The sequence below is a fragment of the Egretta garzetta genome, unplaced genomic scaffold (genome assembly GCF_000687185.1).
Source record: "Egretta garzetta isolate BGI_Z169 unplaced genomic scaffold, ASM68718v1 scaffold278, whole genome shotgun sequence".
Classification (NCBI taxonomy): Eukaryota; Metazoa; Chordata; class Aves; order Pelecaniformes; family Ardeidae; genus Egretta; species Egretta garzetta.
The window spans coordinates 981,504-995,846 of record NW_009260608.1 but is presented as its reverse complement, the minus strand read 5'-3'; the positions used below and the strand labels follow the sequence as shown (position 1 = coordinate 995,846).

General features: G+C 40.8%; 1 protein-coding gene across 1 annotated transcript; it reads right to left on the bottom strand.

Annotated features, from left to right (window-relative positions):
- Window positions 1-3,339: 3,339 nt before the first annotated feature.
- On the bottom strand, window positions 3,340-13,099 carry CUNH3orf38 (chromosome unknown C3orf38 homolog; the record flags this gene model as incomplete). Its single annotated transcript, XM_035900374.1, has 2 exons — window positions 3,340-7,686; window positions 12,875-13,099. Coding segments are annotated over 2 exons (801 nt in total), but the record flags the coding sequence as incomplete, so codon positions are not given.
- Between the last annotated feature and the right edge of the window lie 1,244 nt (window positions 13,100-14,343).

Here is a 14,343-nt window from a genome sequence, read left to right as displayed (position 1 = left end):
ATGGCAGCGCGGTTGCCGTTCCCCCTACGGTTACCCGAGGTCCTTCCCCTCTGCTACTCGGAGCTGCAAACGAGTTTAAAAGAAGAGGATTCCGTGCCACCGACTGGCAGCAGTGAGCAGTCCGCCTTTCCTTACGTGGCATACAGGCCAATTAACCCTTCCAGAGAGAGAGGCTTAACTTCTCATTGGTCACAAACTGACACTCAGAGTCTCAGATTAAGGATTTTAACACCGGTGGAAATGTTGTCAGTATCCATACACATCTTTAATGTCTTTCCCTCCTCGATTAAGGAGGCGCTCCAGCAAGCCCTGCTCTGATGGCCACAGCTATCAGTTGCCGGCTGCTTGTCCTCCAACCTTCCTGCGCATGGGCCCACAAAAATTGCCTCCCCTACCCATCTTTTATCAGTCTTCAGTGATGGGCGGACTAAATGAGTTTACCTCTTCCCTGCCTCTGGCTGCTACGGTCCCTGCTATTAGCAGTACTGGAATCGGCAACTGCACCCTAAGTGTGTCATCACTGTCCGGAAGGGAGGAGAGCCCCATGCTCCGCGTTGGTGAATACCTCAGACTCAAAACCAGATCCTGACGGTTCAGAGTGAAAGACATCTGGAGAAAGAGTTGTTGACGGCAGTTCCTGTTAATTCCAAGCTGTGGGAGAAACACGACATTTAACTAAGGATTTCTACTTTGTTTCCTGAAAAAAAGACTTCAAATCTGTCTCTTCAAAAACAAAATCCTTTGAACATTGAAATACATCTCACGAGCTGAAAGCCAGATCCTATGATTTTGTGCTCTCTTTACTGAAGTCCTGTATTTGTCTTTTTACAGAACTTAATCACCTTGCATAATTTACTCTTCTCAAACACATAGGGGAAAAAGAACAAGATATCAAGAAAGGTAAGGGATTGCAAGAAACAGCAAGCAATGCAAAAAGCAGCAGAATTGCCTCCTGACAAAGGAGCATGGAAGATTTCCTGCCATAATGAAGGCAATTAGAACAGGAAAAAAATAAAAGCAGAACAATAAAGAAATGCTAAAGTTCATCACCTGGAATGCCTTATTTAGCTGCTTGTGTCATTCATGGTCTTGGAAGTGCCTCAACACTGAATTTCAAATATGAGCATGCATTAGCATGCAGCTAACAACAATGTGGCCTTAACTTACCCATCTTTAGACTCCACCCTAATAAATATCTGTGACTCTTTAAAACTGCTTTGTCAAAAGTATGTGACATTTGTCCAAAATAACTGGGAATTGGGGGGGGGAGGAATCAATATTTCGAGCAAACATTTTTCTCTTTCAGTTCTTCATACATAACAGTTAAACCTGTTGAGTTCTCTCCCTTTAGTTTGAAGATATCAATAAATCAGTCACAAGCTAAAAAAAAAAATAAAAAAAAAATTGCAGCAGATGATGCTTGAAGACTGATACAAGAAAACACTGTAGTTGCCAGTAATGTCTTGCTGGCAAAGTAGCTGCATTTGCACATTATATGTAGTGTTAGATCTTCACATTTAATAAAATATACAGAAAGGATAAAGATACAGTACTCTGCAACAATACGGCCTTGCTGCTGCAATCACCTTTCACATCTCGTAGCACTAGGACTTCTTCTGCCACCAGGTACTGCCTGGCATTGCTCTGTAGGATGAACTTATTCTACACATTCCATCACCATCTTTAGATCTCTTGCTCTCTTTAAACAATTATATAATTCATACTCAATCAGTTTTCAGCTACAGGCCACAAAAAGCATTTGATTTATGCAAATTATTTCAAGTGCCAAAAAAAGTTAGTACAGATTTTACAAATTGAGTCAAATTCCTACTATTTGAAAAGCATAAACTCCGTGTCTATGAGGTGTACTGCATTAAGGCAGTTTCCCATAGCCTGTTCTGAAAAAACACAGCACGAGCATCTGGTCAAACAACGGAGCAGAAGATGGGTTAGCACAGCAGATTCTCCTGCAGACATCTGCCTACTCCCACCTCCCACAGCAGGCTTTACTTTGGATCCACCAAGCCCTTAGCTCGAAGAAACGTCCTTAGCAGCATGCAGTGTCTGACGTACTGTTAGCTTCCCATTTCAAAATAACGACTGCTAATTAGGAGGTCTATGTGCTGCTGAAGGCACCCAGACCCCCCACGGAATTAAGAACCTGCAGTTTCAGAGTGCTTCGCAAAGAAACCTTGTCATTTGTATCCTGCCTAATTTCAGTTAAGATACGTGAAGGGGACTGTAGGCACTCGGCAGCCAATGTGAGAAATGCTATTGCTTGCAAACAGCAAGGTGAAAAAACTATCACAATTCCAAACAAATTGTTTTCCTCAATCTGAGCTACTTCTGCAGCCACCACCGGAGTGTATTACAATAAATTTGTTAACCAATAAACTAGAGCTTATCTGAGATGTGAAATAGTCTTTCCAGCAGCAATGAAGAGGCCACACCTTTTGAAACAGTACCTGAAATAAGCGTTGGGGTTTTTAGGTTCAGGGAACTGGCTGTAGGAAACAGGCAAACTGACAGCTCACTTAATGGTAGGTGCATTATGAAACAAAGAAAAACAGGCAGTGAAATCTGCAAAGGCAATGTGCATCTACCCTTGCAATTTACGAGGGGAGAACGTACAACCTAGCAAGTATTTTGATGAAGACTAGCCATCAACCTTAAGATTTCCTCTTCGGATTACTAAGCAAGCAGGACACAGATGAAGATTATTAGACACCTTTTACAAATTCTTAAATACACTTACAAATTTAATTTAATGGAGGAAGTGAGCATCCAAAGAAAACACATTCTTTTCGTTACTATTCTAAAGTTTCAGAAAATAACGTGCAGTTGAGCACTGCTGGATATTTAGACCACAGACTGCTGTGGTTTAACCCCAGCCAGCGACTAAGCACCACACAGCCCCTCACTCATTCTCCTCCCTCCCCCGGCCCAGTGGGATGGGGGAAAGAATTGGAAGAAAAAAAGTAAAACCCATGGGTTGAGATAAAGACAGTTTAATAGAACAGCAGAGGAAGATAAAATAATAATAATAATTAATAATAGTAGAATACACAAGTGATGCACAGTGCAATTGCTCACCACCCGCTGACCGATGCCCAGCCCATCCCCAAGCATCGATCGCTGTCCCCCGGCCAACTCCCCCCAGTTTCTATACTGGGCGTGACGTCCTATGGTCTGGCCAGTGGGGGTCAGCTGTCCCGGCTGTGCCCCCTCCCAGCTCCCTGTGCACCCGGCAGAGCAGGGGAAGCTGAGAAGCCCTTGGCTGGTGCAAGCCCTGCTCAGCAACAACTGAACCATCAGGGTGTTAGCAACATTCTTCTCATCCTAAATCCAAACCGCAGCGCTGTGCCAGCTACTAGGAAGAAAATTAACTCTGTCCCAGCGAAACCAGGACACAGACACAAGTCAGAACTCATTTAATGCTCTGTGTAAGGTCTCCTTGTAATTACTTTTCTTCTTCTGCATAAGGAGAGTAAGCACAGCCAAAGCAATACAGCATAGCCTGCAGTAAGTTAGGTGGCCTGCATGATCACAGAGGCTCTGCTTCTATATTGCTTTAAGACATTCAAGCTTCCTACTTCAGAGCCAAAAGAATTAAATCCATCTAGTGTGGCTGATTGTAAGAGAGGGCCATGATTTCCACTGTTCAACATTTATACAATTCAGAAAGTTCTGCCTGCTTTGGCCCAAGTCAGTATTTTGTTTACTGACAAATTACTTTCCAGAGATAGATCTACAAAATATAAATTTAGCATTTCAGCTTAAGTACTAGTGATAGACATAAGAAATTGCAACTGAAAATCCTTGTCTTGAACCTTGACTAAATAGTGATACAGAGGAAATTGATGAAAACTGTTCTGAAGAAGTTTTATTTTTTTTTTTAATCTCCTAAAGGCAACTAAAATGTCCATTATTTCCAAAGGTAAACCAACTAGAAGTTACCTCAGCTCTGAATAACAGCATCTAGAGGGAGTGATGAACTCACTTCCATAAATATTTCAAGTTTTTTGGCTGTACGCCATTTACACAAGTCTTAACTTTTTCCTTAAAGTCAAGGTTAAGCTAAAAGTAACTTCTCAAATTTACCCTGCAGTTAGAGTTTTTCTACTCTTAAAAAAAAAAATTCTGAATGTAACAATGATTTGAAAATTGAATTCTGAACTCCCTGTAAGGATACATATTATAAACAACAATCAGAACACCGGAAAAATATCTGTGATATCCTGTGGTGCAGTACTGCAGCTACGATCTCACAACTCTCGCGTGGCACAAAATGAACATGCACAAAATGTCAACGGGCAGAGGCACCACCACCTCTCTGCGTCCCCTACAGCCTGACTGCAAAACAGGTCAACTGGTGCTGACTGGTCAGGCGGCAACTTTCAAAACCCCGTTCTGCCTCCTTGCAAGATGCAGAGCCTGCAGAACCATTATAAAACTGGAATCCTTTTTTCCAAGTGGAAGTGAAATGCAGTTAGAAGGGACGAGTATGCTTTTGAAAGAGAGAATGCAGGCCTGGGATTAAAAGAGGAAGGTGTATCACAAGATAGAAAGTCGTACCGGTTAATAACTGCAAACCCAGAGTTACTCAGCATCAGCTGACTGTCAGTGCCTACCAAATGTTCAGGTAGGTGGTGAGACTGTAAAGAACAGATACTGTACGTAGATACTGTACTGCCCATCAGCAGCCATCAGCTGCTCATCAGCTGCTGCTACCAGCTGCCCTTTGGTAACTCAGTTTGAAGCAACCCATAAGCACACGCCAAAATTAGCTGCTGCAAAAATCAGTTATCATTCTGCAGCTAATGAGCACGGACTAATGTATGCAGATTCTTAACAGCCTGATCAACAATGCAAGAGCAGCAACTGCACCAACAGGTCATCGGTAAATCATACAGCACCTACTCCACGCTGCACCAGAACAAGGAATTCCAGAGAGGTCACAAGCCTGTGACAATTTAACATTTTCTTGCATACTTTGTGTAGGAGAACTGAAGGAGTAAGAACAAGTTCATTAGCTACTGGCCTTAGTGAAAAGCTGATTTACCACAATGCTCCTTACATTCAACTATTTTGAAGCTATCGAGCATAAACATTCGGAATGTAAGAATTAACAAAGGCTGCTATTTGATCACTTGCTTAATCCCACAGAAATTCAGATCATCACCAAAAAAAGCAAATTGTTCCTCAAGTTCTCTGTTACTCAAGTTCCTCAAGCTGACACTAGCACTTGTATGGCCAGCCTTCTTATAGAGCCGATCAGCTTGAAGGGCTTCTGATAATGAGGGAGTTTTCACTGGGATCAGTCCTCACTCCCTCTTGCTCAGAGTTGGCACAAGCATTAATGCTGACACAAGAAGGAAGCAAGGACATCCCCCTCTGAGTGGAGGTAGGGGACCTCCCGCACCTCATCAGCTTAAAGCAGTAATGAAAACTACACCCATAGTCATGTTCATATTTAACACACTGACTAAAGTAACAGCTATGCTGCCAGTCACAAAGTACAGTTCTGCAAACAGCAAAATATCTAGTTGAATTACAGACTGTCATACTGAATGTTGAAAAGGTACCCATTTAGGCCCTTAGGTAGGCTTTTGTCCTCACCTCAAAAGGAATGCAATTCTCAACACATAGGAGGAAACTGCTTCTTCCAAATTTTACATTCGGCTTGATTTTTATTTATTATACATCAGTAGCTGAAGAAGCCACAACTCAACTGTTTATTGCGAAAGAACATTCCAACGCACTTTTGCTTAGAAAATAAATTATTTTAGAAATTTTTAAAGAGAACTCGAGATTCAGACTGTTCATAAAAATCAGTTCTGTGCATACCCAAATCTTGTTTCCCCTCACCCACTCATAATTTTCCCATTTGTCATCTTTGACAAACATATCAAAACTAAAAGAACTGTTCCCATGTTACGGGGAATGTTTCCATTTTCACAACTTGTACTGGTGAAGCTATAAAATTAAAACAAAACTCGAAAACAATCCAAGCAAGCTGCAGAAAAAGTTTTCATCTCGTTTCACCTCTAAACCCTTATAAATTTTAAAAAAAAAAAAAAAAGTAAAAAAATTCAAGTTCTGCAATGGCAATAATTTCAGTTATTAAGTAGTAATTGGATTATGTATTTAACACCACCTGTAGTTGTAACTCCCCAGTGTCAACAAATTGACTTCTAGTCAATGTAGTAAAGCATCTCAGAGTGGATAAAACTCTTATTTTGAGGAAACATACCAAAATCACAACCATTATATTAAAAACTCTGTTGTAAGTACATACAAAATAATTATCAAAGCATTTGGTTCATATAGTGCTGCTCTAAGTCATGAAATTAACTACTTGATCCAAGAGAGTCAGTGCTAGAAACGGATACCTGGGCAACCATCTGAAATTTGTCTGCTTGGGGACACAGATCGAACAACAGATTATTCATTACAGAGTTGGAACCATAAAGTAAAAGGAAAGGAAGCTATTAACCCAAGAAGTCTTCAGCAATGCCAAGTTCCCTGCATTGTCCCATTAAACGACTTCTGGGGTTCAGTAACCACATTTAGAACATAAACGGCAGCATTCATGTTATTTTGCCTGTTCTCTCCAAAAACTCCTAAAGCGGCAGATGGTTTTCTTGGGACTTGGATGTCCATTTAGACACTCACCAGTCCCAGTTTCAAAAAGCCAGAAGCAATGACTTTCTCTTACAACTCAGATAAGACTTTAAACTGGTGACCTGAAGAGGAGCAACCTGCAGATTGTGAACCCCTTGTCACCTAGTTCATTACATACTGCTGCAACCCATATGTAAATGTAACTGTGTTTTGTAACCAAGAATAACTAAACTAACTCCATTCCTAACTGCAGTACAAAATCTAAAGTAATACTCTGAAATATTTGTTAGCTCTGGAAAGGTGCCCAAAAGCATCACCTGTATTAATACTTTAGACTCTGTATCTCAGTTTGTCATCCAACAAATGGAGGACTCAAAAAAGAGACATCACATGGCTGCAGCCATTTCAACATTCAACTATGCACTACAAGTGCTGTATGTCGTGTGTGCGTGTCCCACCCCAGTCACTCCGTTGTGAAAGAATTGCTCAGAATTTATGAGGTTCAAACACGGACAGTTCTTTCCCATCATAAAACTCTTGCAGTTGGTTTGAGTCATATTTTATGGAAGGTTTTTCAATTTGCATCCCAGGCTCCAGAGCATTCTGTCCAACTATTTTAAGATTCAAAACTTTTATTTTCCAGGTATTCTCCCTAAGGGGACAGCTAATGAGTCCAAAAATTTGCTCAAAGATGCCCAAACAAGTGTGGTCTCTATGTACAGTGCCAGCCACTGCTACCAGTACTAACCCATGTCGAGACATGGCACATTTCAGTCCATTGGCATGCAAATTAGGGTTGAAGAGAAGATATTCTTCTTTAACCAAGGAGAGCAGGCGAAGGCTCACCATTTCTGCACCAACATATTCTTCTGTGTTTTTTTCTAATGTGTTGTAACAGAACTTCATTCTGGCATCCTCCCAAAAATGCTGTGGTCCCCATCTTTCTTCAGATTTTACTCCCAAGGGATGTTGAGAATTCAGGAGTTCAAAGAACCATTGACAGAATTCTTCTCCTAGATCATGAATGTCATCTTGTGGTGACTTTTGTCTCTGTCCATGACTCTGCAATCAAGCACATTTTTTTTTTTTTAGCCTTATTCTCCTGCTTAGCCTTAACATGCAAGATTACCACTTAGAACAACATAAAAGCATGTAAATACACATTGTAAACATTCTAACTCTTCTAAGTGTACTGAGACAGAGTGCCAGAAGAAAAACAACAACAAAGTAAAATCTCATTTATTTTTAATATCATGATTATCCTATCATCTAGAGAATCAGGGCAGGTTCTGTGAATTACAGCTAGAATAGTCCTTCAGTTTTGCCTTGGCTTACAATTTATAAACAAAGAAGAAAACCCTGGTTCTACTGAAAAAGGGCAGGAAAAGGATTTTTGAACAACTTCCATGACACCAGGATTCTCACATAGACACACAAAATTTTTTTGCTGAGTAAAAAGTGCCTGGGTTAGTAACTTCTCACTGACCTTCACATTTCCAAAAGGTTACAGAAAAACAAGGATACAGACCCAACCTGAAACAGTAATCTCATATTAAGGCATATAAATTTAGTAAAAAGTTCTTGTAAATAAGCAATTATGTTGATATGTTTTGCCTGTTTCATGTTGCCTTCAGTCTCTTCTTTTTGGTACCTTTTGATTTGGTGAATAGTTTTGGTCTATGCATCTTCATATACCCGATAAGAACAAATAGTACTTATTGGGAAGTCACCTTTTGAATATGCACATAGAAACATAGAATCCTTTAGGTTGGAAAAGACCCTTAAGATCATTGAGTCCAATTGTTAACGTAGCACTGCCAAGGCCACCACTAAACTACATCTACACATCTTGTAAATACCTGCAGGGATGTAGACTCCACCACTTCCCTGGGCAGCCCATTCCAGTGCTTGACAACCCCTTCTGTGAAGAAATTTTTCCTGATGTCCAATCTAAACCTCCATGTTGGAAAAGACCCTTAAGATCATTGAGTCCAATTGTTAACGTAGCACTGCCAAGGCCACCACTAAACTACATCTACACATCTTGTAAATACCTGCAGGGATGTAGACTCCACCACTTCCCTGGGCAGCCCATTCCAGTGCTTGACAACCCCTTCTGTGAAGAAATTTTTCCTGATGTCCAATCTAAACCTCCATTGGTGCAACTTGAGACCATTTCCCCTCGTCCTATCGCTTGTTACTTGGAAGAAGAGCCCAACATCCACCTCGCTACACCCTCCTTTCAGGCAGTTGTAGAGAGTGATAAGGTCTCCCCTCAGTCTCCTCTTCTCCAGGCTGAACAACCCCGGTTCCCTAAGCTGCTCCTCGTAAGACTTGTGCTCCAGACCCCTCACCAGCTTTGTGGCTCTCCTCTGGACATGCTCCAGCACCTCAGTGTCAGTCTTGTAGTGAGAGGCCCAAAACTGAGGTGCAGCCTCACCAGTGCTGAGTACAGGGGGACGATCTCTTCCCTAGTCTTGCTGGCCACACAATTTTTGATATAAGCCAAGATGCTGTTGGCCACCTTGGCCACCTGGGCACACTGCTGGCTCATATTCAGCTGGCTGTCGACCAGTACTCCCAGGTCCTTTTCCACCAGGCAGCTTTCCAGCCACTCTTCCCCACGACTGTAGCATTGCACGGGGCTCTTGTGGCCCAAGCGCAGGGCCCAGCATGTGGCCTTGTTGAATCTCATACAGTTGGCCTCAGCCCATCGCCCCAGCCTGTCCAGATCCCTCTGTAGAGCCTCCCCACCCTCGAGCAGATCAACACTCCTGCCCAACTTGGTGTCATCTGCAAACTTACTGAGGGTGCACTTGATCCCCTCGTCCAGATCTTTGATGAAGATATTAAACAGAACTGGCCCCAGTACTGAGCCCTAGGGAACATTGCTTGTGACTGGCCACCAACTGGATTTAAATCCACTCACCACCACTCTTTGGGCCCAGCCATCCAGCCAGTTTTTTACCTAGCGAAGAGTACACCCGTCCAAGCCATGAGCAGCCAGTTTTTCCAGGAGAGTGCTGTGGGAAACCGTGTCAAAGGCTTTACTAAAGTCTGGGTAGACAACATTCACAACCTTTCCCTCATCCACCAGGCGGGTCACCTTGTCATAGAAGGAGATCACATTAGTCAAGCAGGACCTGCCTTTCAGAAACCCACACTAACTGGGCCTGATCACCTGCCTGTCCTGTACGTGCCATGTGGTGGTACTCAAGATGATCTCTGCTCCACGCCAAGGTCAGACTGACAGGTCTGTAGTTTCCCGGATCCTCCATCTAGCCCTAAATACATCCTAATAACCTAATACCTGAAGCTGACAGAATGCTTCTGATTTATGGGGGTGTTTTACCTATGTCAGTGGAATATGCTAACAAAATGCACAGCTAATCCAGGAAGAACCGAAACTCAGAGAATTAATGTGTTCCAGAATTTGTTTTCCACCAGATCACATGCCTAAATTTAGACCTGTTTGGCAGTAAGACTGCCAAAAATCATCCAAAAGATCCTTGGTCACTTTCATGAATGATGTTTGCAGTCTTCACCATACTTCTAATAGGAAAAGAGCCCACATAAAAAAAACCCCATAACTTATGTTACCTTTGCTCCTCCAAAATAGACAAGAGTCTTCAGGAATCTCAGTTACTTTTCTAATTGTACAACAGATCACCTAAAACAGACTGAGACGATATGACATCGGGATGGGAGGGCTGCAGGGATTTTCACACAGCAGCATAGGCTTACTCTGGGAATAAAGGCAACTCCATTCAGCCTGTCATAAAATCCTCTCTTCAGACTGTCATAAAATCCTTTGTTGAATACTGAATCTGCTGAGAAAGTATTTTATAGTAGCGAGACACAGTAAACATTGCTAGCAGACAGCCAAACCTTCAAAGAATAATGTGAAAAGGCTCAGTCATAGATTCTTGTCTTGTCTAGAAGTCTTAGAGAAGAATGGGTCAGTGAAGAAAAGCATGAAACTACTCAAAACACACCTTCCGCTAGTTCCCCATCGGTTATGGACAAGCTACTTGTGCCCTTTTTTCCTTGTTTTACAGAAAATGACAAACATACACACTCCTAAAATACATCTAAGATGTAGGGGGATAAGAAAGATCTCAAAATAATATTTATGTTTAAAGATGGGTTGCTGAGACTGACAACAGAGTGATGGGTATAAAGTTTTGAAGCCAAATTCACAGTAAGTAGCAAAAGCAAGTACCAGTGAGGAACTAATGGTCATGTTATTAAAACCGTATCAGAAGAGGGTCACAAACCACTCTAAGTGTTGTATCACTAAATAGGTACTGCAACAAAGTCAGCAGTAAGGTTTTTTAGATACTATTATGGGTCAAGCTAAGAAAAAAAAACTATTCATTGCAGTTGAATTCTTGGTATGTCTACAACAATGTGTAGAAGAACAGCAAAATTTAAGCACAAACTTCTAGGAAACAAGTTGCTTAGCAATTAGATATTTAAGACAGGTTTTTAAGTTGATTATAAAAACACATTTGGGTTAGAGGACACTTTTTTCTAAAGGAAGTGTCACTGTAAAAGGCAACAATCGGATGCTCAAGTAACAGTCCTGTGAGCCTATTTAATTTGTACATACGTAGTTTGTTTATCCTCTGCTTTCCCTTATAATAGGTAATATTATTTAATTAAGAAACACCATCCAAACTTTCCAACAAAAAGATACATGACCTCCAACTGTAAGGTGATGTGTTTTTTGAACAAGAACTAAATGTGTAGTTATTTTGTAGGGCTTTTCAGTATTTGCAACTTGACAGCAAGACTTTTAGAAGTAAGTCAAACGTCAAGTTTGCTAATGTCAAAGTCTAGTAAGTATTAAATTCAGTTTTAAGTAAGTATTAAGTATGGAAAGTTTAGAGACTTCTATATAGAAATGCTGTACGTGTTTCACAATAAACTGCAATTAATTTCTAATTCTGTTACGTAGGTTCATGTTACTCATTCTTCAAAATGATGAGGGCCACAAGAATGAAAAGAAAATAAAGGCGAGGAAAGATGTACACAATAAATAAACCAGCTGAACTTCTCATTCTTTATGATTGTGTTTTAAGTACTTCGGAGAATTTAATCTACTTATCTTCAATCATAAAACTTCGCTATGGGGTGATACTTGGGAAGTGTTCTTGCAAGAGCAACATTTTTTTTTTTTTTCCAAAGTATGCACAGAAAAAATTGTTTTGAAAACAACGGTCAGCTAAATCATACTTCTCATCAGTTAATCCCTGAAAACAAGCTCAACGCAGTAGGTTATCAACAGCTACAGAGCTCTAACAGTCCAGCTGGTGGGGCTGTTGCCCATTAGGTCTCAGAAGTACAACACTTGAAAGAGCCATTCAGGGCTACATGGTAAAGATCCAAGACTAATAAAACACTGGAAGTTCATTACACAGCGAGGATTTGCTAAATGTCAAAATTTTGAACTTCAAAAGAACCTGTAATTGCCAAAACACCTTTAGTTACACCGTATTAAGTGTTACTAATATCAAGGGGAAAAAAAAATGACACAGACCTGGCACAGCTACAAACCACATTTCAATGACACAAAAATTTGCTAAAATCCATTCTGCACTCTGACTGCAAGAGATGAAAAGAAAACAGCTTACAGACAGTGCTACTTTGATTGCACCGCCTCTAGAAGTAGATCAAGGCCACTTACTACAAGCCAAGTTTTCTCTCCATTCCCTCCCTCCCCTGCAACATTTTAGACCACAGTCCTACAGACATTTTCGCCCTATGATCTACTATCGACAGCATCTCTTTGCTCTGCTCTGGGATGTGCCCTACCAATGGTATCACTAGCATCTGGTGTGGCTGGAGAATCACTGGAAATCCTGGATCTGAACCAAAAGTTTAAGAAGATCCACCCCATTAAAAAAATGGCAAGGGGCTATACAGGGTTTGTGTACCATTAACATTGTTTTCAGTTGTCCCTGAACCCACAGAATTATTTGTGAACACCCTCTATTTTAGTTCACAGTACAATTTAAAAATTAAAAGGATGGAGAAGACCCCACACATTAGAGTTCAAATGTTGACACAGACACCTTTAAATGATGTAATTTAAAAAAAAAAAAAAAGTTAAAGAGATTCAGTACCTTCCTAAATACAGGTGAAGTGCCACATTTTGGGTGTACATTAGTACATTAGAACATTTACACTGGTTGTCCTGCAAAAGCAATGCTAAGCATCCTCAGATCTTTCAGAAAGTAGCACTCACCTCTGCGTGTGGTTTACTCTCCCCTGGCTCTGAGGCACATGTTGTGAGCTGCCCGCTCCAGTACTGCTTTACACGATCAACAAGTAGACGTTTCTCAGAGGAAGGAGGCACTGAAATTCCTTGTGCTGCCAAATACTTAAAAATTATTTCTCGATAGACTTTTCTGCGTTTCAGAAGTTCTTCTGCACTTTGGCTGTAAACCAAAATGGCATGGATGGCTTCTGAAAGTAAAGAAAGTTAAGTTAGCAGTTGCTCCTCTCATGATAAAAACCCAAACCTATGCCATTTCATAAACATGAAATTATTTAGGGCTTCCCGCTTTGTGTCGCCATACAGCACTTTCACTTAGCAAAAGCTGAGCTTGGCTTCATTCTCCATTTGAAAAGCCCTGGGATATTTTAAAATAAGCCATCCACCTGCCTTCTTGGAAGGAAGATTACACAGAGAAAGAAGTCCCAGACAAATCTTTTATGGTTCTTCTGAATATGGAATGTGAATCTTAATTTCTCCATCAAATGGGTAGTTCACATGACTCAGGGAACATGTTGTTTTGAACAATATGCAAGTTTTCAAATGCTTCCCGTGAACAGAAAATTGACAGAAATGCAGACAGAGAGATAACCAAGGTAATCTCTCATTCCTTGTACGCTGAACAAGATTTCTAGTACCAGAATTTTGCAGTTTTTCAGACAACACACAGCAGTTCATATTATGAAAGTGAGGTTCCATTTAGGTTCTTAAAGACTGATGGAAATGTAATTAAATCCATTTTATTTCCATGCTAATAAAATTACTACTCCCAAGCTCATAAGAAAACACCACGCATCATAGCACCATGACAGTGCATTGAAATGTAACACTGAAAAAAAAAAAAACCAAACCAAAACAGTCACCAGGCTCTGTGGCAAAACTAGGAAACACGAAAAACTGAATTTCACTTTTAAAGTACTTGTGGTAGCCAGTTCTCACTGGAACTGAGGCTGGGTACTTAACATGTTACCTATAAAAACTGTAAGTTTAAACAAGAAGAGACTAATAGGTGAAGCAAAAAACCCCCCAAACCCTAGCATCTTTTAATTTAACCTACAAGCACTGCAAAAAGTAGATAAAAAAGAAGAAAAACTGCAGGCGTAAGACTTTTTTAAGAAATGTGTTTGGCAAATCTTACAGGTCTGAGTTACATCATATGAAACATATTCAAGGTCTTTGGATGAGAATATTTCAGGACGATAAGCTGAGAGGCCGCAGGTAACTCGCATACAAAATTAAGTTTTATGAAACAAATCTCAACATCTGCAAAGTGACAGGGGACGGTCACACCTGAAAGCACGCTGTTCTACAAAGAAATATTTGATTTGTGTTTTACCCTTTCAAAATCTGAAAGCAAAGGCCATTAACGCAAAGAGCAAAAGACACTTGGGTTTTAAATACGTTTTTAAACGCCAACAGCGCATAGCAGGGGCACAGCA